The 24,878-nt window shown below is 31.8% G+C and overlaps 1 protein-coding gene and 1 pseudogene across 1 annotated transcript; both read right to left on the bottom strand.

Annotated features, from left to right (window-relative positions):
• Positions 1-70: 70 nt before the first annotated feature.
• On the bottom strand, positions 71-9,374 carry LOC148600741 (uncharacterized; annotated as a pseudogene).
• Positions 9,375-12,129: 2,755 nt separating this feature from the next.
• On the bottom strand, positions 12,130-23,917 carry LOC148600740 (neuronal acetylcholine receptor subunit alpha-3-like). The gene is made up of 6 exons (XM_088555090.1): positions 23,793-23,917; positions 20,715-20,854; positions 15,747-15,791; positions 14,994-15,103; positions 13,747-14,279; positions 12,130-12,843 (listed from the first exon to the last, which is right to left on the bottom strand). Exons 1-6 carry the CDS (start codon positions 23,842-23,844, stop codon positions 12,467-12,469), a joined length of 1,257 nt encoding a protein of 418 aa, XP_088411216.1. The 5' UTR covers positions 23,845-23,917; the 3' UTR covers positions 12,130-12,466.
• Between the last annotated feature and the right edge of the window lie 961 nt (positions 23,918-24,878).

Raw genomic sequence — 24,878 nt, 5'->3', positions numbered from 1 at the left:
ATCTATAAAATTTCATGAAAATCCCTTAAGGCGTTTAGGAGGAGTAGTTGCTTACAAGAAATGTGGACAAACGGACAGACAGACAGGGTGATTTGTATGTAACCCCTGCAATAAATATACAATCACTTTTCCATAAAAGTCCTTAATTTCTAATCGTAGACTAATTGACAAATTTGTCAAATAAATGTGTTATTCGGCATTTGTTAATTACATAGATACTATGACTCTTGGTATGCCTAAAAATGTACCGCTAACTTAATCTTCCTCCTGTTCTGGTCTCTCTTTTATCAATCCCCAATTTTAATTGGCATCTGCAGTCATGCAATACATATAGAAGTTGAACGATGTTGGAGGATATGGCAACTGTGCTGGCTTCTTTGACAGTCAATGTTTGACACCAATTGCCATCTCCTGTGTGTCTAACCTCTACATTTCTTAAAACTGTTACGTAATGCAGGTTATTTTTCGAATTAAGTCTTATGTGCTTTGTAATTTGTCCTATTTGGTTCTACAAGGGAAAATGCTAGCAAATAAAACTTGATCAAAAGCATGTTATGCAAACAGTCATCCCAATTTCACCAAAAAAAACAAATGTAATTAAAAAGTGATAAAAAAATTTTAAATGTTTTTTTATTGTACTAAATATCATGTGCCACCTGAGAATGAGACAACCACATAACTAAAATAATATATATATATATAATATAACATGTATAATTCTCATTGAAATTGGGTGTGTCTTATATTTTCATAAAATAAAAACAGTGTATAATGCTGACAAGCTCCTTCAAGCACATGCTCGCATGTGACCTAAGCTTACTATCCACACATCAAAATATGTTCACGAGTTTAGAATAAGTGCTTACTATGTTTAACTATGTACAAAAATTGAAGTTGAATCATCTTCCATTGCAGTACTTAGATAATAATTATCTTCATTCTTGACATATTAGATTAACCCTCCTATAAAATTTCATGCTGTGTAAGTTAGAAATTGCATATAGAAGATATACATGTATGCAGAGGCTTGTAAAATCAAATGGACAGATCATGAGTGATTTCTACATTCCCTCACACTTCGTGGTGGATAAAAGTACTTACTACATTTTCTTAATTATTAAACATTGCAAAACTACCAATAGGAGCATTTTCCCCGGCTTGGGTTACACATTTCTTAAATTCTGTAATTTTGTTCATTGCTATCTAAAATTCGTGGACTGCCGCCACATGTTAAGATAGCTTGAAGTATAATGACCTGATTGCTGATTATGTCTCTCCTTGCTTGGAAAATTAAAACAGTGAACTAAAAGTTTTGTCAAAGTTTAAAATTTACGACATAACAAAATCAAGGAACTTTAGTAACCACACTCATTTTTTTAACTAAGCCCCCATATTTAAAGTTATTGAAACCTTTTTAGTGGTCACCAATACTTTATATACAATGAAAATCTGACAGATATGGCAAGAATATTATTCAAAGGTTTGTACCCAAATCTTCCTCCTGAAAAAAATTGTCCTCATCAGTGAATATCTGTGACAAAATAATCGTATTTAAATTACTGAAATCAGTACAAAAAAACCCCCAAAAAAATAAAACAGTGGTATGAACCGGTTAATGAAACCCAATCATATTTTGTTGTGCTACATTTTACATGAAATGTTTATATAAATAGCAGTTTTTTTTATGAAATATTCCCAGCATAATAAATTTATAATTAAGTTCGGTAATTTCACTTTCGGACTTTCTCCCGCCAAAACGTCACAACATAGATATCAACCCGCCAATTACAGAATTAAAAATTCGTGTTGAAAATATCGATAAATTATGACGAAAATCTATACAATAAATAGGATAATCAATTGGTTATCGTAAATAGCCAAAATATGATCACTCGTACCAAGAACGCTTGAGGATTTAACTCTTGCGCGGAATAAGTTTCGCACACTTAAATGTTAAATCTAGGCGTCCGTCGGCACTCGTGATAATATTTTGGTTATTCACTCTTTCCAATTAATTATTGTATTTTTAACTTTTTAACTCTTCTATATAGTCTTCTATTAATGTATTTTTCCTTTTTCCTTTTTCATGGCATAAAGATCTATGTGGAAATCAAAAGGATTTCATTCCTTCAATTATGAAAATTTTACGGTTTCCTTTGTTTTGGTTTGTCATTTTTACAAATATTTACTAAATGATATAAATCAAAACATCATATTCAAAATGAAATACTTAATGTTTATTTGATTTTCTAAATCAATAAACAAAGCACTATAATGAATTAATGAATTTGTTTCAATCCAAATTTTGACATTTATAAGAACCTAGCAACTACCATTTTACTATCGTCAGTCATTGATCTTTCAAATAGTTGTGTGGATCAGTAAAGGGACTGTATATATTAATAATTCATTGCCATTAAAGCTTAGACCTGTGGCAGAGATATAAAATTTGGTACACATAGTGTTGCTTAAAGAAATAAAAAGAACCATGAGCAAAACTCAAATAGTGATACCCCCTGCTTCCCTATCAAGTAACAATATAAGATACCTCATAAGTGACTAAAGCATTTAGATTTAAATACAATAGGAGGTGCGCAGTGGCATCCTACATTAAAGAATCTGTGAAAGTTTCATCAAATTCCATTCAGAGAAGTTTCCGATTATAACTAGGATTAGACAGACACCATGATCCTTATTTACCTCCAGCTTTTCAAGCAAGGGCTACAATAATTGATAAAGAAAACTTAATTAGAAATGAAATGCCTTTTCATTTTTAAAGAAAATATTTGAGCAATTTTGCCTAAAGTTTAAAGTCATAATATATATAGGCGTAGTCATTACCATACACCTCCTTCAGGAATATATCCCCCTGATATCACATGCCTCATTAACGTATTATTTACGAATTGTTCAGCAGTATCTCTAGAACGAGCATGGCCATTTTGATGTGCTATACCACTTCTGATAGCTTTGTGGTTTTTTTTTCAAAGGCATCCTTCATGTACCGCAGTGGATGACCATGTCGCTCCATATCTTCTGGTTGAAAAGAGAAGTTATTATTGTGCATATAAACAATTAATCCCCCCCTGATGTAATATACAAGTATAATCAAAGCTTCGTTTTTTAATGTGAATATTTTTTGCTATATATGAATCATTTTTTTCCTGCGTAAAACACTTGTTCAGGTGCAATAAGTTACTTAAGTAAATTTATATTTGCCAGGAAATATTTTCCATTTCAATCTTCCAGAAATTCATTTTATATTTTTGAATCAATATAAATTTTCTTATGTGACACAATAAAAACTGTTAATCCATTCCTTTTACAGTATCAACAAAGACAATAACTGACTGAAGATCACAAAATTAGTATTAAGCAATTATATTTTTTGGCATGCATACAACATACAGAATCTACAACAATAACAAATTGATTATGGAATTTCTAACATTGAGTGAAATAAATCTTATAATTTTGATCACGAGGCTTGCCGAGTTATTCAAACTAAAAAATATTTCACAAGATGTGAGAAACTCATAATCAACAAGCTTTGAGTGTAGATTCTGTTTCTCTAATGCCCTAAAAATGTCAAAAATACACAAAATGAAAAACTCGCAAAATGTTATGATTCCGATTCATAGGAAACATGTTGACTCACACAAACGCAAACATTCCAAACAAAAACTAGATGATTTCAAATGTTCCTGAATCCCTTCATAATTCTCATTTAAGGTAAGAAAATACCAAAATTATCTCATTTAACTGAAATATAACTACAATGGCCATCGATGCGATTCAAGATGAAGTGCAAGACAATCGATTTCTAAGCCAATCGAACTCCGAGAACAAAAAAGTCACTAGTGATGACAACCGGTCAAGCGGTATGAAAAGTGAAGCAAGATTAGAGAAAATTTATTACCAGATGCGCACATAAATGTGCGTTAGATTTTTTCCTCTCTCCGGATTAACAACCTCTAAAGTGTCAAGGTATTCTCTTATCTCCCTTGATCACTGTTCTGTAGGACATCTCTGAAGAACATGTTTTGAAATCTAAAACAAATATTGTATCATTGTATGCTTCATAAAAAGTTAAAGTTGATTATGAATACGTGTACTTTCATTGTAAGGGTAATTTGTTGTGATGTTGAAATTAAATAAATTGAGTTAATATTATTTCTGTCATGAGTTATATTAAACCATTTTTGTCTGTGATGATTTCTAATTATCTGACAGCTTGATATTTGGCATCCACCATAACTTACTCTATCAGTGACAGTATTCTCTGCTTTTTAATAAAGGTTTTACAGATTTATATATGAACTTAATATTTACACTCAATTGTTCAATTTAGTTTTAAATAATACATTTTTTTAAACTTCTTATAAGTACATTATAGAAGATGTCAATTAAAGACTCAGGCAGTGGATGGTACATGCCAAATTTTGTTTTCAAAACTATTTTATCCATTAGTGATCAGTTTTGTAAGTTACTGAAATGGAAGGAAAATACATATAAAGCACCGGAAACTTTAACATCAAGGAAATACGTCTTTGATCGGTTAATAATTTAGTTGATTTGTTATGGAACTTTGCACATATATTCCGGGCTATCCCATTTTTTGTTACTGACAAATTCCAGTTCTATCAGGCATTTTAATAACCATCATGAGTGAAACATCCATAAGAGGATAAAATAACTTGTGGGAAGATCACTGTTTATTTTTGTTATAAAAAATAACATACCATTGCACGTTTGACTACCACTCTTACATATTTTGGATGCAGACCTGCAAATTCCAAGTTCAAAGCAGCAATCTGAAGCTGTAAGTAGAAAATAGATTATTTTAAGGAATCTTAATAAAATTCAGAAAAAAAACTTCTAATTCAATTACTTGTATCATTTTACACAAGAAATTTCATTTGGTCAGTTATTTTAATAGCTTTTGCACACAGAAAATGTGTTACAACAATTTTAACTCATTCATACATTATTCATTGTGTAAAGTTTAAGGTACATTTAAATCATGTGTTTTTTGTTCAATACATGAATCAAAACATTAACTTTATATTTATCTTAAACAAGAAGACGCAATGTTCCCCTTTATACTAACATAGTGTTTAAAATCTTTTCCTTGTCTGCTATCTATATATCTAAAAAAAGCTCTCTTTGATTTTATAGGTGAAGTTAGTCTGGTCTATGCTGTTCAGGTGTGCCCTCCATAAAGTTTTCCGACCAACATTCAGTGTCTCCAATACAAACTGCATATAGATAATGTATACATATTAGCATTTTGAAAAATATTGTTCAGTCAAACTGCAATGGGTGTAGCAAGTAAGGAAACACAATTCATGTTTGATACATGTCCGAATTCTGGTTGTCTACATGTACCCCTTCCTTGACCTCAACTTTACTTGTAGGATAGATGGTAGTTTGCAAATACATAAATCACCTAATAAGTCTTTTTTTCAAAATTTATTTCTTAAACGTAAAGTTAGTAAGTTTCATATTAAATTTTATCTATTATCCATATTTAACAGATCATCTGGCTTAACGCCATGTAAGTTATTGTCATCACTTGGCGTACGTCTACGGCAAAAACTGATCATAGGGTTAAGACAGATGTTTTTTCTCAATTATCTCCAAAGCTGTCATGTTTAGCCAAATTCTTATGATTGCCAAAATGATCCCTATTAAAAGGCCTCAAGGAGTTATTGTCCTTCTACGGCAAAAATTTAACCTGGTGAGCAATTCAGACTAACTCTGGGGAGCCTCTTGTTTCGTTTGATCTTGTTAATATATATGAAATTGCTAAAGATACAGTAGCATCAAATTCAAAAGTACATGTAACTATAATTCTAAATACCTTTAAAAATAATGTAATATATATACACTTGATATTTCAACAATATTAACAATAAGCATAATTAACCCAAATAGTCATTAATTACGGTTAAAAAACAATTAAAATATTCTCATTATTTTCACCTTTATCAACTGTTTTGCAAGGCCCAGGTACAGAAAATGCAATCAACCAATTGGTGTATCCCTTTAAAGTAAAATTAATTTATGTAGTTACCATCAGATAACAAATCAAGAAATGACACTTCAGTACATCACTGCAATGCACTGTAACCCATTGTGTGAAAGTTAAATAACAAACTAAGGCAGACCCAAAAAGACTGCTTTAATAAAAAGGACATTTAGTATCATGGCGTATAAAAAAACACATTTTTAAACAAAACAATTTAGCTGCTTATTGTTAGTATCACTGTGAACATCATTTTATAGCTGGTATTTTGTCACTGTATGTTCAACCTTCATAACAATGCTTATCTATTAAATACATTTCACTATTTAAAAAAAGTTTAAATACATTGCAATACAAGCAACATATAAGAAACAAATCTGAGGAGATGACTTAATATCCAAAGAATAAAGCACAATTTTGATAGTCATTCTTAAGAAAGAACTTATAATAATTCTGTTTTAGCAATCAAATTGCATTGACAGTTTATTTATTAATTTAATAGAAACATCTTACTTATGACAATCGATATATTCCCATAGACAATTTTCGTATCTTTTAACACCAGTTAATGTCATTGTCATGAGTAATTCTGAGTCTTTCCATGGTGTGCAAAGTTTGTGACTTTCTCCTGGCATTCCATTTAACAAATGGATTTGAATCATCAGCCTATGAAAATAAGTACACATACATTTATCATTTTATTATATAGAGCTCAGCAATCAGCATAATAAAGAAGAGGCTCCCAGGAGCCTGAATTGCTCACCTGGTAGAATTTTGTTTTTCAAGGGCAGTGAATTTAAGCAGAATTTCTATCATAGTTTTAAAGATATTAGCTGAAAACTCACGTTTCCTATTTTAAGGGCAATAACTCTTACAAGGAATCGTCTGACAACTTTTGACCCTGAAGACTTGTGTAGTCCTTATACAATAATAATATGGATAATTTCAGCTATTGAAAGAATTTTGCTAAACCTAACAGTTTTGCAGATATATCCGAAAAAACTACCTCTGACCCCTATGTTCTATTTTAGTAGCGGCAGCCATGTTTTTCGACAAATCAAAAATCCTCACATCAATTCTATACAGGATACCCTAAAGAACATTCATACCAAGTTTGGTTCCAATTGGTCAAGTAGTGTCAGAGGAGAAGATTTTTTAATGAAATAACATAAAAAATAGCAAAAAATGTTGAAAAAGGACAATAACTCCAATATGGCTTCAAGGATTAAAATAAAAAATTGACCACAGATAGATCTCATCATGCTAAACACTTTTACCCTATCAGAATTCAGCTTAACGTAATGGTTTTGGAGCTATACTCGAAAAGCTACTGTCTGACCCCTATGTTCTATTTTTAGTAACGGTGGCCATGTTTTTTAACAGATCTAAATTCCCACATCAGTTCTATGCAGGATGCCCCAAGGAACATTCATACCAAGTTCGGTTGAAATTGGTCAAGTAGTGTCAGAGTAGAAAATTTTTGAAAAATTGTTAACGACGACGACGACAGACGCTAAGTGATGGCAATAGCTCACATTCCATCTGCCAGGTGAGCTCATAAAAGTACAAAATATTTTTTTGCATAGATTAACAAAATAAAAGATTATTTATTGAATTCCAAATACTAAATATTTTGATAAATGTATCAAATCCAATTGGATATTGCCATCTTTATGAAAACAATATTTATTTTCTTTTGTTTTGATGTTGTTATTTTAATTCACATGGATTTAGAGCAGCAAGTATAATATATGTTTGCAAATTGAATGAGGTTGTTGATAGCCTTTTCTAAGAAAAGTTACAAACTTACTACACACATTTAGAACAAAAATGGTTGGCAGATGGACCAATATGGTTACAAACATAACTCATCATATGGTAATCTGACACAATAAGGCTGATATATGTTGTTAAAACCATATTTTTCTGTAAAGATGCATCAAATGTTGTAGGACATAAGTAATATTGAGATAAGTAATGTTTCAAACCTCTTTCAAAACTTTTGACTTCTATACTCACAACTGCCAGAGCTTGCTGAAACTACGCAGACTTTTTGTATCGCGCTAGAACTCTAACAAATAGGCTTCTGGAACAGGGTTATGTTGCTACAAGATTGAAGTCATCACTACAGAAGTTTTATGGTCGTCATCATGAACTCGTGGATCGTTATGGTGTATCCATCAGCACCATGAAAACTGATTTATTCAACGGGTCATAGCTTTCCCTACCTGGTTTGTCTACCCCGGACTTGACTTTCTATGAGCAATTCGGCGGGTGTTTCTAGAAAAGTAGAGGACGCTTACCCTACCGGCGAACCTGGTCCATGCTCTCAGTTTTTAGTGGAGTCCGAGTTGCTCATTACTTTTGTTACTTTGTATGTATGATTTTAGTTACTTTATGTTCTTTGTTGTGTATGTCTGTTTTCAATGTCTGGTCTTTGTCCCTGGACTACATTCTTTTGATAACCGCTATAACTTTGGTTCCCTTGATTACTCTTTTTTTTTGTATATTGCATGTGGATAGGTACAGGTCAGTGCATTTTCATTGACCAAAAGGATCATTTTTAAAGTAATTATATTTGCATGTTCACTAGGAAAGATAACCATTGATAAATACAGAATAACATTTTTGTTGTTGAGAAAGATAATATATCACAGTGAGGCTGAGTGAGCCCAGTAGAGTAAATGTGATATTCAAAGCTAGAGTTCTGTTTACAGGTAATGTCACATTTAATTTGATGTAACATTATCATAAAAAGTTACTGATATATTTTGATGATTTAATTTGATTTGTAGCAAGCTATCTGATTGGTTGATTTATCTCTCCTGTTATAAGTACAAACTGCTGAAACTCAGGTTATAATTTGTATAACCTGTTTAAAAACTGGAAACATTCCATAAGTATCATGACGGTAGCCTATGATAGTAAATATCTAAATATACAGAACAATTGAAAAAAAAAGTTGCTAATGAAATTCTTTAATACAGACAATATAACAGTGCATTAACTTTAAACTGATACAGTCACACTTAGGAAAAGGTTATATTCCAAGTAAGTGACATCCAGGCAACATCCAACCATGTAATGTTTGTGACATCCCAACAGAAAGTCATTTGAATCATTTTTACATAATACTGTCTAGAATTTATTGCAATGATATTTCTTCAATGTATTTATAATCATTGTTTAAGTTTTTAATAACATCTTATATTAATTATTTTAAATGTATATTTATTTTACAGAGGTCATTTTGCCATGAATAACGGCTCCTTAGAGCCCAAGCAGTAGAGAGAGAAGACGAAGTGATCGACTTCTGGGGCTCATTTAGGTGTTACCTGCAGGACATCCTAGATAATCCTGCAGGTGACAAATGGAAGTCTCTGCATGAGAGGGAAAGAAAAAGAATTGAAAGATACAATAGTTATTAACAGCTTAATATAATTAGTTATCTACTCCATATATGTTTTATACCCTTAGCCTGGTAAATATAGAGACTATCATATATCTTTGCTCAATGTCCATCTGCCTTTCACTCCCCACGCATTATGTTTTTTTTCTATACCAGACCCTCTGTGTGTCAGCATGTTGTCATCTGGATAGCACTTCGATTTACTTCGAACTTTGGAAGCTGCTTAACAACAAAAATCATATCTAAGATGGGATTCATTTGAGACATATTCCTTCAAACTAGGGTTAATGGTTTCTAGTAAAAATTGCTTTGATAAAATTGATTTTCATTAAAAATGTATTCAACTGATGAGAAAATTATAACTTGAAATAGCAAATAGTCAGATCCAATTTTTTTAAATTAAGTTTAATACCATAGTGTCGGAATAGCAATTGATTCAGCAATAAAAAATATAGGGAAACATTTATTGGCCAAATGATGCATTAATCAAACTAGAAAAAAAACTATAGTTACCATTTTATAGATATATCTAAATATATATGATGTTTAATGTCTTATTAATTATAATTTCTCATTTTCAGGAAATGAAGAATAGTGAATTTTCCAAGAGATTGGCAAATACAGAGTGACTAAAGAAATTGTTAAAAGGACAGTAGTGAAATTTTCATGTTTTGTGAGGGTTGATTATGTGATGTTGTTTATTAATAATGCTGATAAATTTTGGAAGAAAAAATTCAGTAATATTCAAAAAACCTTTCAGAAAAAAAAATAAATAAAAAAGATAATAATAAATTATAATAATAATAAAATCTCAAAAGGGGAACAGGAAATAATAGACTTAAAAGTTTGTAACCTTAAAGAGCTTTGCATGAAGGTCACTACTTAGACACAGAGGTATGTTTCTTATTCATTATGATAGCGACAAAACAGAGAGCTTTAAACATAACTTTTAAACATAACCTTGATTTTTCTCAGTGTCAACTATATAATTATTTTTTTATAATAAAAAACCTGTATTGTGGAGTATAACGAGCAGTTATTTCTAAACTATATCAAACAAATTAAGAATTCAATATCAAATTAATATCAAAAAGCCCATTTTATGTATATTAAATATAATTTCATCCAAAATATGCAACACCTAAATCGAAAAGAATGGTTATTTGGTCTGTACTTGTTTTTGTGTTACATCCGTTCTGATATGTATAAAATACAGCTACTGTCAATGAATATGATGAATATTTAATTTATTTATTACAAATTTAACTTAAAGTATGGGTTTAGTCATTAAAAGTGTATATTTTGTGTTTTGAATCTTTAGTGAGTCCAAGAATCAAATAATGAATTAGAAAAAGAAAATGAAACTTACATAATCTGACCTACACATGATATAATCTTTACCATAAGAAATAAATCTTTCGTCATACTTACTTTTTTATATTGAATCATATATGGTATCATGAACCAAGCAGGTATTTCATAGACGGTAGGTAGTGAAGGGTGCTTAATTTTATGAGTGCATATGTCAAATTCTTCTAACTTTTGCTGGACCAAAGTCACCTTTGTATGTAAAAGCTGTTTGTCATTTTTTCATTTTTAATAGATATGTCTGTCCCGTTCCATGTGCTTTCACCACAAATATATTAATGGATATGTCTGTCCCGTTCCATGTGCTTTCACCACAAATATGTTAATAGATATGTCTGTCCCATTCCATATGCTTTCATTACAAATATATTAATAGATATGTCTGTCCCATTCCATATGCTTTCATTACAAATATATTAATAGATAAGTCTGTCCCGTTCTATGTGCTTTCATTACAAATATTTGAGTCATTCATATTATCATGTCTTTAACAGTTTACATTTTCGATTGATATTATATTTCAATATAATATAAAAAGTATTTGCTGTTTTGTGTTCCCGTTATATTTACTTTATATCATTTTGATTGGACACAGTGTCTTGAAATCATTCCTCAACATTTGAAATGGCACCTGTTGCTCTAAGGTGAGAAATTTGTATTCGGAACTATTGCACATATTCACATATAAACATATATAGGCCTCGTTCCACAATGTTTGATCAAAATTTATTTCAGATTCAGAAATTTACCTTTGACATGTCCCAATTTCTCGAAAGCCATTAATTGGAGAAGACAAATAAAAATAAACTACCTTTATTTTTCTGTCTACAGGTCACATTGTGAAAGATAATTGTTATTCATATGTATAATTTTTTTTTGTATTTTAATTGTAAGTAAGATTAACAACAAAATTACCCAACACTAATCCGTTTCATAATGAAGTCAAGTAAAGAAACTGCACGAAAATTTAATTTAGAAATCTGATCTTCATTTTTCAGTTTGGATTGTTATTGTTATCTCGAAAAAATTTGATCATCATTTTGTGGAGAAATTACACTGAATTTTGCAGTGAAATTGCATTTTTCCCCTTTTTATTGCCAATGTAATGATGTTGCAAAAGGAAAACAAGGAAAGAAAGAAAAGTAAATGATATTAGACACTACTAATCACATATTAATTGCAAAATTGTGTCTCTGATGCAATGTGTCTTGCATATCACGCCAAAGGAAATATCATTCTATACAACAATGCAGTACAAGATGGTTGTTATTGGCTGTTAAAACTTTTGAAATATATTTTGACAAAATTTATTTTGTCTCTTTGTATAGTTTCGTATTATTGTAGATATAAGTCTTTGATAAATTATATTTCACTGCTTCTGTTTATTCTTAAGTACTATTATCATATTATTTTAAACGACATACGGACAGACGCCCAATGTTCTTTAGCGCAAATGTAAATAGGATAAGTGCCATACGTTCAAATTTCTCATGATATACTTGTTTAGCCAATTACGGCTTTGTGTCATGCCACAATAAATGCCGCGTGTTAGAGTCAGCCTCTCAGATTACATGCTCACGTTACTTGTACTAGCGTGTGTCCTACGCATGGCTCGGTGTAGCCATATGTTACATGTCAATTTCTTAAATATCTTAATTTTGTCATTCGCTAACACAAAGCGTCACTGTAAAACAGAGTACAACCACGATGTATATAACAGTAAATATCAGAAACAAGACCTTGTCAAGAAACTCGGCGAGTTGTTTATTAGAAGGCTGGGTGGAATCGGCTATTGACAAGAACGAATTTGCCTTTAAATTAGAATTTTTATCCTTGGATGACTCAGCTTTTTCACCTGTATATATGATATTATCTTTAATGCTGTTTCCACGACATCCTTTGCTTTTCAGACATTCGATAATTTTGTGTATCCATTTCGGTGCTATGTAGTGTTTTGGTTTGTGGTATAACTGGATGATTAGTATTGTCAAAATAATTGCCAGTGATGCAAGTCCAAGGGTGACGGTCAAAAATACAACTGAAATTAAGAATTTCAAATTAAAATTAGAACACCCCATACACATCGTACAAATATTATCAAAATACTCTCCACTCAAAATCGACTTTTTATAGAGATATAAATTGATTGAATTCATTATAACAAAAGATTTATGGTCGTCATAGTGGATTGTTACGGTGTATCCATCTGCACAATGAGAACCGATTTGGTTACTGAGTCATGGTTCTCAATTCCTCTTTCGTCTACCCAGACTTCAAATTTTATGAGAAACTCGGCTGGTGTTTCAAAAAAAAGCAGAGGACACTAACCCCATCGGTGCACCAGTTTTTAGTGGAGTCTTGATTGCTCATTTACTTTTTTGTATCTTTGGCAATTTCAAGATTTTTCTCCTAGTATAGTAATACCTGTCCGAGTTGCTCATTTGCTTTTGTTACTTTTGTATGTATGATTTTAGTTACTTTATGTTCTTTGCTGTGTATGTCTGTTTTCCATGTCTGGTTTTTGTCCCTGGATTACATTCCTTTGATTACCGCTATAACCTTGGTTCCCTTGATTACTATTTGATCAATTGTTATTTCTGTTTGTATCCTAGTCATTACTCCAGGTTTATAGTGGAGTACGTTTTTCTTGTTCTGTGTGCGTGTTCTTCTGATTATGTCACTTTTTATATTGTTTGGTTTATTTCTTTTCCCTGATTATCACCTTTTTGATTACAGTTATTACCCTAGTTCAATTATTGTCCTGTTCTACTACATGTATAAGCATTATTGTTTGCGTCTTAATGTCAACAATTTTTCAAGCTATTACCATATATGTATTTTCAACATTAAAACATTGTATTAGATTAATTCATTATACATGCTAATAATATACTATTGAGAATATGATCTATACTTCCCTTGTCTATAAAGTAAGGCATACCTAGAACTGACGTGTGCTTGGAAGTGGTGGGCATATTATCAGCAAATATTGTCAGCAAAACGGCAAGAGCAAGTAGAACTGTTAAGATGTAGCTGACTTTTTCACCTGACTCAATTGGTAATAAAAATGTTACTGTCGTTAGTATAGCAGTAAGTATCACAGGAAATATAACAGTCATGATGTAATGACCCGGAAGCCGTTCTAGTGTTAAACGAAACACCAATTCCGAATATGCAAATCCATCCTCTACTATTTCCGAAGTGTGCTGAGAAGTTGAGACTAGTTCCCACTCTCCATTCGTTCTGTAATCTTGTAAGTTTATATCGGTCTTCAGAAATGTCAGATTAACTGCATCATTGTGGAAGCCCCAGCTGGCGAGTTCAATGTCACATTTCTGACTGTCGTATGGAAAGAATGTGACATCCATGTCACACGATGTCGCTAAAATAGCGGGTGGTTCCCAACGTATCTGTCCGTCATAACGAATTCTTAGCTGACTATCATCATCCCCAAGACCAGTTAAATCCACAACTCTGAAAAAAGTGTATTACTGAACGGCTTTAATTCTAAATCTTCTTTACTTTATCATGCAGAATACATCAGTTCACTTCTGCTAAACACTCGTCATTGATCAGTACATAGTGATTGTGCAATTAAATGCTCATTTATTCAAAACAATATTAAACCAAAAGCAGAAAGTCAAAAAGAAAGACACAAAAGTACTTGAATGAAATAATTTTAAATGGAACAAATAATAATACACCTCAACTCTTGCAAATAAGGCTATAATTAAATTAATTTAAATCTAAACTTCCATCATGAATGAGAGTTGAATATGGCAAAATATCAACTCAAGTAATTTAATTTCAGCATCATAACAAGCTCTCCGAAGATCATTTTTTATAATGTTTGAATTAAATAAATTAAGCTGATATTTGCGATATTTTTTTATGATTTCTTTTAAATATTTTTGCCGCTTAATATTCGGCATATGTCATAGCGGAAGAAAACATTACAAACTAATCTGTTTTGTAGAAGACGATGCACAACATCTAATCAAAACGGAAAATTGTTCATGTCACAAGTTAGTATCACATCGTCCATGATGTGACATCGGAAATCTACAGCCGTTCAAAAAGTATGTAAAAAGACCAAATCATAGAGGAAGTACAACTTTTGCCATCATTTGTTTTTAACATCTCGATTAAAATTAACTTAATGAGATATTAATAAGGTAATATTATTACGAATTCTGTATGATGATATGGGGATGCCACAATGTTGATTGTGAAGCGTAAATATACTCTATGCTGCCATGAGATGCTGGAGTCCATGTGAGCCTTGAATCCGTCCACTCCTTAAATAATAATGAAATTAGTGTATTAGTTAAATCATCAATTCATTGCAATTGACCAATTAAAGTAAAAAATGTTCTGAATACTCATATGTAGTGACAAAAAACTTAAGTCGCCAAATTATTTTGCTTAATACTTATAGATAAAATGACCTTTGCGCACTGGCCAACAAAATATAAGTTCGTATATTTTATAATGTTTACACGAAAGCACGTTTTTTTAAAGCATAAAACAGATAAAAGTACAATTCAGCACCAAAGATGTCATTTTAAATAAAAAAACTGGCCTATATATTTCCCAACTTGTACACAATACTTTGCTATACTGATCAGTTACAAAATACGTCAATATGGGAACAATACAGATGGAATACAATCGTACAAATGAAGGTTAGATTAAATGAGTTTGTACCTGCCTTGTATATTTGTTCTATTACCGGTATTTGAATGCTCAATATTAATTTTTGAACTATCACCCGAATGTGTCTAATTCTTAAACTGTTTTACTCAGTAACCTGGTCGGGCCAGTTTACACTTTATATACCGTGATATACATGTGTAAATTACTACAAACCTGGTTACTTCATATAATGTTTGAAAAAAAAACAAATCATTCCTTAATCCTAATTATTAGTTATAAACATACCATTGTAAACCATCCTGATGTTGAAAGTGTCTGTGATTTTGTGTCCTGAAAAAGGTATTTCATAACAATTTTAGAAAATAGAAAGGCTATCAAGAGGTAAATATTATCTGGGTGAACTTTGTCACTTTTCCGACGTTTGTGGGCACTCAGTTCTACCTATAGGTCAGTTCGTTTTGTTATAATGAATATTTTTGGAATAATGTAGGTTATACATAATCTAAATCTCAATTTAACATAGAGAGTGGAGAAATACATTTTGTAAAAAGCTGAGGAAAAATTGGTTTTGCCTATAAAATTTGTAGAAAAATCGGAAATGTGAAATGGCAGGAAAACTCTCAGAAATTTAATCAATTTCAGATTTTGTAAATACTTTTATCCAAGAGTAATCAAGGGAACCAAGATTATAGCTGTAATCAAAAGCATGTAATCCAGGGACAAAGACCAGACATGGAAAAGAGACATACACAACAATAACATAAAGTAAAACTAAATTCATACATACAAAGTAACAAAAGTAAATGAGCAACTCGGACTCCACTAAAAACTGGGACTATGGACCAGGTGCACCGGTAGGGTGTGCGTCCTCTGCATTTCTAGAAACACCCGCCGAGTTGCTCATAAAAAGTCAAGTCCGGGGTAGACAAATGAGGAAAGGAAAACTATGACCCGTGGAATAAATCAGTTTTCATGGTGCTGATTGATACACCATAACGATCCACGAGTTTATGATGACGACCATAAAACTTTTGTAGAGATGACTTCAATCTTGTAGCAACATAACCCTGTTCCAGAAGCCTATTTGTTAGACTTCTAGCGAGATACAAAAAGTAATTTCAGCAAGCTTTGGCATAACGTATGAGTTGTGATATGAACACTCCATACAAGGAGCCGAAGGGATGTTGCCAGAGATGAAAGGAAAGTTGACAATTCTGAATGAAACGTCATCACGTTTGTCGTAAAGTTTGGTCAATACTTTCCTTTACCATCGATTTGTAAGTGTAGGTCAAGATATGAGGCTGACTTCACAGTGTCTGTAGTATCCTTTATCTCAAGTTCTTTTGAGTAGATGCGATCTATCAAATCCCCTAAATTAGGATTGTTTAAAGATAATACGTCATCTATATAGCGGAAACTGAGATTGAAGAATCTAGCCAAATGATATTTTTTCTTTCTGATCAGATCAGCTATAAAGTCAGCATCATAAGAGTGAAGGAATAGGTCAGCAAGTAAAGGAGCACAATTTGTTCCCATTGGAATGCCGACCGTTTGTTGAAAAACACGTCCACCACACTGGACAAATATGTTGTCGATTAAAAATTCCAGCATTTTGTAAACATCTTCCTCTGTGTATTTGGAAGATGATTTTGAATTATTTCTTACAAAGTATGAGGAATCTCTACCAAGAACTATATATTTGTATCTAGGTGTACCATCTGTTTTTGGAAAAACAACGATGTATAATGTTTTTAAGTCGGGATTTTAACTGAGTATGGTAATAGAAGTATACAGTGTTGAAAAATCACAGGTTTTAATGCTATTATATTCAGTTAGTCTTGAACTGATTGTCTCCAAAAGATCTTTCGAATTTTTCAGGATCCACATTGAATTAATACCACTACGGGAGTAACAAGTGTTGTGGTAGGACTGCAGCAGACCCTCTTTGACAGTTGTGGGTATAGAAGTTAAAAGTTTTGAAAGAGGTTTGGTGGTACACTTTGCAGATCCAGCTATGAAACGTTGATTGTATGGATTCTAGTGAAGTTTAGGAATCGAGTACATAGACGGTAAATCACAGTCATCGTCCTTGGTAGAGAGACCAAAAGAAGATAGCACAGATTTATGGTTTTCCACAATCTATTCTTTGGAGAGTGTGGTAGCAGTATAGGTCTTATCACTGCTATTATTTTCTACGTCTGCCTCTGATAATTAACATTGGATATAAAACGTTTTGCAGACATAAACAATGCTGTTTTGGGCTTTGTCTGCTGGTACGACAACATATTTGTCATGTATAGTAGACATGTTTTTGCACATCGGGGTCTTTGAAAACTGATGTAGCCTTGGCACTCATTGACCTACTTAAAACTCTCATTCGTTTCAAAATTAAAGACATCACGGCCTTTAACCACTCTGACAGAGAATCAATGTCGTGTTGTTCTCGTTTTATCCATTTTCTTGCATAGTCCTCGACGGCATTCATAAGAACTTTCAAAAATGTCTAAAAGGGGCAATTTCTCTAACATGGATCAACAAATTTGACCACAAATAGATCTCATAGATATTCATGCTGAATACTTTTACCGTATATCAGAATTTCGTTAAACATAACGGTTTTGAGATAAATGAGATAATTCAAATCCAGTTTCGGAGTAGAAGATGCTTATACAGGGGAAAGATAGGTGTATGTTTAGATAAACGTGGGTTGTGTGTGCGATATTTTATGGCAACATAATTTATTAAGGTACATATGTGTCTTATCTGCAGTCATATTTGATAACAACTGTTTTTATTCAGTTACACTTGGTTTCTGCCTGTCCTGTTTGATGTCAACTATATTTAAACATGAGTTGCTTCGGTCACATTTGATGACAAGTGTGTTAATTTAGATACACGTAGGTTGTGTCTGTCATTTCAGCTGAATATATTATTGTCATTGCATCAAGAATGTAAAACTCCATCTCAAATTGTCGGAGTTACACTCCTATATAGTGATATAGTATAGTCTAATAAAACACTTATCCAAGTATTTCCGTTGTAACAAGTAAGATATTTGCATAAATCATCCTAAGGTTTCAAATTTAATCCTACATTTAGGCTATCTACTATTTAAATAATTTTACGCAAAGCTTTATTTCTCCACCTAATTGCCTCAGTTATATGCAACGTCAAAAAACAGGAAATAAGTAACAAGTTCAAAGGTGCTCTCACCGACCACTGCGCTCAAAAGATTGCTTACAATTAAACTATTTTGAACAAATTTCGCATGTTTTATGTAGAAAATGAGATTGCAGAAGAAAAACAATACATGAACATTGTCACCATCAAATTAATTGACATTTTCCGGCAGTAAAGATTTTTTTGTATACATATGTACCCAGCGATTTGCTTACTATGATAACACCAATAAGTGTCAACGTTGATGCAAAAGGCAAAATTGAAGAAAAAAGTATTGTTTTGTCAAAATGAAAAGGTGATGCATTTCGTGTTGTCAAGTAACACTTTATTGACCACGCACAACAATGAGATAAATGAAACACGATGCATAAATGCAATATAGGACACATTCTATAAATATTCTTAATTTTAGAAACAAATAGTACCAGTCACAAATAAGAGGAAAAATGTGTAACTTAAAGTTGATTGTTTCTAACAGTATTCCCTTGCATGTGATTGCCGTAAGATCTCACATAACGTTATAAATATCAACATACAATTTAACAATCATTATACAATAGTTCATTCGAGCAGTTTACACTGTCACAAATATGATTCGGAGTTAGGCGAGATCATATTTGGTGAGATCAAATAGTACGATTTGGAAGAGTAATAAAGAAACCCAAGATTCTAGTGGAAATATTTTAATGATTCTGTAAGTTGCTACAAGATTGAGGTCATCACTACAAAAGTTTTATGGTCTCATCATGAATTCGTGGATCGCTATGGTGTATCCCTCTGCGTCAAGAAAACTGATTTGTTCAACTTGTCATAGTTTTCCTTTCCTCTTTCTTCTACCCCGGACATGACTTTTTATGAGTAACTAGGCGGGTGTTTCTAGAAAAGCAGAGGGCGCACACCCTACCGGTGCACGTGGTCCATGCTCCAAATTTTTAGTGGAGTCCGAGTTACTTATTTACTTTTGTCACTTTGTATGTATGATTTTAGTTACTTTATGTTCGTTGTTGTGTATGTCTGTTTTCCATGTCTGGTCTTTGTCCCAGGATTACATTCTTTTGATTACCGCTATAACCTTGGTTCTCTTGATTACTCTTTTAAGCTTAACGTAAATAGATTGATTAATTTCATATTTGTATAGGTCGCCCTCCGTGTAGAAAGTGTTCAGAATAATCGACTGTTAAGTGGAACATGACTCCAAATAAATTACTCGTGACTTAATGTGACATATCTAGTAACCAATTGATTGATTAATTGTTATTCAAATATGGTGAAACAGACACCAAAAGAAATACTGTAGGTACTGAAAGTAATTTTTTAAAAGAAATCACGCTATGTAGGTACTCGAAAGAGTAGTTAATACAAGAAAGTTTGAGAAGCATATGGATATGAATAAAGCTGTCATGTTTAAATTTTAATGTTAGGACAGAAAGTGAAAAAATGATTTTAATCGAGGATAGATTTAGGTTTCTCCAATGAAATTTGTCAGAAAAAACTTTGGAAAATGACGATATCTTAAAATGCTTGCTAAAGTTTACCTGCTGGAATCTTTTTATTTTACAATAGAGAGTAGAGAAATAATTTAAACTTTTCATTACTGAGGGACAACCTATATTAAAATGAGAAAACTACAAAGTGCACACACACACGAAGTGCATAATATCTTCCTTCTTTAATTACCATGCATCTCAACTCATATCCTATAAAGAAATATTTTACCAGAACAAACATTACATGATAAGAACATCCATTTTTACAATATCAGTAATATACGACGAAGTACATTTGGGGCTTTCGACTGACAAAAAAACCCCGTTATTTCTTTATCTGTTTGGGTGGCCGTTTGACATCGTTCAATAATGGTCATTCAGGAGCATATGTCTGTCAATTGTTTTAGTCTAATAATCTGATAACAGGCTTATTACGACTGCTTTTGGTCCAAATGTATCACTTTTGTGGCATAAATAATAAATCTTACTGAAACAAAAAAAAAAAAAAACCAAAAAACCCCCCAAAAAATGGCATCTTTTACAACTTCTTATAAGAGAGTTATTGGAAACGAACATTATTATTTACCAGCGAGTTTATGGTGAGCATGTTGTACTCTGTTGCTATGGTAACAGGAAAAGCCGGTAAAACATTTGTTTTATATCCTGTAAATATGGTGTCGTGTATGTTGTTGGCATCAGATGTAGTATAGGATGATACTGTACGAACTAAAATGAAAAAACGAAATGATGGTACAGTACGTATTCTACCTTTCACTCTTTTTCTTCCATACCTTGCCTTGGAGTTGACGTTTTTATTAGATATTTGGAACATGACATGAGATATATACAAACTGGCCAAGTCAATATATATATATATATGAGGACCACATGCGTTTAATATGATTTTAATTATCATTACCTGAACAATATAGATATATATTACAATTCATATTATTTATAAAACTTCATTTTAAATCTGGTGATAAAAATTTCAGAATTAGTATTGAATAATAATTATATGTCAACTGTTTATTTCTTTTCAATGGCAGACGGCCTTTTTCCGGATGAGTTGAATCTTGTATTAGTATCAATAATAAATAATATGAATGTATGATAATTAACGGTTTAACCATCCATTCCCAAGATTACAGTAAAATACTATGGTTTATGAGGACCACAGGCGTTTAATATGATTTTTAATTATTAATTCGGCGGGTGTTTCTTGAAAAGCAGAGGACGCTTACCCTACCGGTGCACCTGGTCCATGCTCCCAGTTTTTAGTGGAGTCCGAGTTGCTCATTTACTTTTGTTACTTTGTATGTATGATTTTAGTTACTTTATGTTCTTTGTTGTGTATGTCTGTTTTCCATGTCTGGTCTTTGTCCCTGGATTACATTCTTTTGATTACCGCTATAATCTTGGTTCCCTTGATTACTCTTCCATGTCTGGTCTTTGTCCCTGGATTACATTCTTTTGATTACCGCTATAATCTTGGTTCCCTTGATTACTCTTCCATGTCTGGTCTTTGTCCCTGGATTACATTCGTTTGATTACCGCTATAACCTTGGTTCCCTTGATTACTCTTTCATTACCTGAACAATACATATTCAATAAAACGACATTATGTGTTATGCTACAGTGGAGGTAGAGTGTGTTTGTTTATCATATCGCTAGTTCGAGAAAAAGATTTGATTTTAATTAAAAAATAAGTCAAATTGAAAGTATTATGAGTATTATTAAAAAATATAAAAATCAAAAATCAAAACATCTGAAAAGGCAGCCATCAATCCTATTTATCAAGGACATGCACACTTATCTCTAAATACAGATAGGTGTCAACTTTGATTTAAATTAATGTGACGAAATTATTGGTTGTCAAATGTTAACATAGCTTTGTGCTTTCTTTTACAATATTGAAAGTCATTTGACTTCCATGGAAAAATAAAGTATCGAATATTTCTTTATATGTTCTATGTGGCCAAGTAATTAACTAACATGTAGCCATATTCTGTAACGATAGTTTTTTTCCACAGGAACAAGAGCGAGGAGATTTTTGAATGGTTTGTACAAGACGAGTTGACAGATATCATTTACATCAAGATAATTAAATTTGATTTGCAGTAAGTGTATAAATAAGTTCTCTTTATTAGTTATTTTGTATTAACTGCTTGTGCATAAACGGCGAATGGTAAGCAGTCCGTTTTCTTAATTATCAGAAACTAAAACAGCGTTTTGATTATAGATCATATTAATCTTAATCGCAATTTGGTCTAGAATTGATAGAAAATATTAAATAGAGTAATCAAGGGAACGAAGGTAATAGCGGTAATCGAAAGAATGTAATCCAGGGACGAATACAAGACATGTAAAAAAACATATACAACAAAGAAAATAAAGTAACTAAAATCATACATACAAAGTAACAAAAGCAAATGAGCAACTCGGACTCCACTAAAAACTGGGAGCATGGACCAGGTGCACCAGTAGGGTAAGCGTTAAATGAATTTTATTTTTTACATAGTCATGCTGGCATACCGAGTTGTTGGACATTTAACTTATGCGGTTCTTGAAGCGTAAACTGTCCCGAAGTTGATTAAAAATTAAAATCAATCTTCTGTTTTTCATTTCAATTTTCATTTCATGAAACGGACTAGTGCAAATTTCCATGCTTTTCGGAAGGACCTGTGTTTCGTTATTCGTATATTCAAAATACATATCATATCAGTGTATTATACTTAGAAACAAAGAATTGATACATGTTAATTTCGTGGGTATTTGGTTATTATTCTTAAAAATGAATATTATGGAAGATTATTATGTTAAAGAAGGCATTTTTGTATATTATATAACAACATTAGGCCGTAGTGGTTTTCACATAGCCTTTTGTTACGGCTTTGACCTCAGAATTATGATTATTTAATCGATTTAAGCTAGCTCGCATTCAATTTTTCTTTTTTTTCAATACTGTGAGGGATGTATTTAATTTGTTTTTTGTTTTAAAATCTTGACAAAAATATTACAACATAATTCAAATGCCCCATTCATGAATGGATTGAAGTGAAAGTTTTTGTAAGAATCAGGCAAAATTTGAAAAATCATAAACATGCATAAAACCCCATATATCTAAAAAAAAATGATTTCAATCAAGGATGTTTTCTCCTTTTGAAAAGTCAATTATTTGATCTTCGCACTGGAGATGCACAGAAATGTATCAATAGAACGTTAGAAAAATAAGATTTTCGACTGAGTTATCTTCCCTGAAATGTTCATTTGCAGTGTATGTTAATGAAATAATAACTCAATTTACCAAAATGATATGGTAAATCTTGTCTGTTTTCCTCGATTCTGAGGGTGCAATTAAGTCAAATCAAACTTTTAAAATGATTATTGTTTTATATCATTTTCACCAAATGCATGATTCTTACTGACACTGACACTTAAGTACAAAACTTTCAATTAGGAAAATATCATTTAAATAGAAGCTTTTATTAACTTCATATACAAATATAGATAAATTCTGAACAACTCTTCTGGTATTAGCTGCTGACTCTTATTGCTAACTAAATTTGTAAAAAGCTGTTTAAATTGACTACTAAAATGTACATGACTACTAAAATGTACAATCATTTTCAAATTCAAATCAAACCGAGAAAAAAACACTTACTAGAAATAAATATCAGAAAGGATATCCAACACAACTCATGAAACGCCTTCATTCTGTTTAAGCTTCAGAAATCGTCACTGTAATTTTAAGAAAAAAAATGGTCTTTAATCCACCTCATTCACGAATCTATGATGTACAGGAAATACCAATTGATTATCTTGGAGAACTGTTAATTATGATGATGCGTCAATAATAATTACATTTTTTCTCAGTCAATAAACCGCAAAGCAAACAACAAAACCTCCGCTATTAATTTTACCTAAACAAAATAAAATTTGTGTCACCGTCCATCCATTTAGAGTTGTTTAAACTGTATAATAGTCAGTCACGTGATATAGTAGAAGTAATTAGTGCAAGTATTAAGGTTATGAAATTATTGATAAAACCTTTCTCATTATCTATTCCGTAGAGGTTCATGTCTAAGCCATACACTTATGGAATTCAAATATGTATTTAATCACCTGTATTTTAACTAACCTAATATATATTTAGTAGCATTATTCATTTTATCCAAAGGAATCCATTTCATCAAATCGAGCGTGGACTCTTGGATTTACTCCCATGCATGTATAGATATATATGCATGGGAGTATATATTCCAAAGGAGCCCTAACATTAAATGGTACCTACAACCATTGGATTTATTCCCATATATTATGTTCTTTTGGTTTATTGTCATTAACCTATGTCGCAATAAACGAAAATGTCGTAATTTTTATATTTTGAAAGGAAATCTTAAATAAAATATTTTGAACAACAATTATTAAATATCAAGTGCTATTTTTGCTTTCTGTTTGGAGTATTGGACATTTAAAATAATCATGTATCCAGTATTTCTTTGTCCTTGTATCTGTCAACTTTTCACAGAATAGAAAACGATAGATCAGGTTACAGATTTTAATGATATCAGGTCATTGTAAACAAACTTAATAGGAAAGTCTTTCGGAAGACTGGACCTTTACGTGCTTTCGGAAGACTGGACCTTTACGTGCTTTCGGAAGACTGGACCTTTACGTGCTTTCATGAACTTTAGTTGATTATTATAGGCATGTATCATATTACAGCAAGTTTATAGACATCCCGTAG

The sequence above is a fragment of the Perna viridis genome, chromosome 12 (genome assembly GCF_037379345.1).
Source record: "Perna viridis isolate PV_CMFRI_1.1 ecotype Kerala chromosome 12, ASM3737934v1, whole genome shotgun sequence".
Taxonomy (NCBI): Eukaryota; Metazoa; Mollusca; class Bivalvia; order Mytilida; family Mytilidae; genus Perna; species Perna viridis.
The sequence above is the reverse complement of the archived record's forward strand: the minus strand, read 5'-3'. Positions and strand labels throughout refer to the sequence as shown.

Excerpts from the sequence above, each read along its gene's own strand:
- LOC148600740 (XM_088555090.1), bottom strand. The coding sequence starts at position 23,844 with ATGAAGGCGTTTCATGAGTTGTGTTGGATATCCTTTCTGATATTTATT. Across the intron at positions 15,792-20,714 it reads TGCTCACCATAAACTCGCTG|GACACAAAATCACAGACACT; the intron begins GTAAATAATAAT and ends TACCTTTTTCAG. Across the intron at positions 12,844-13,746 it reads CAAGCACACGTCAGTTCTAG|TTGTATTTTTGACCGTCACC; the intron begins GTATGCCTTACT and ends TCTTAATTTCAG.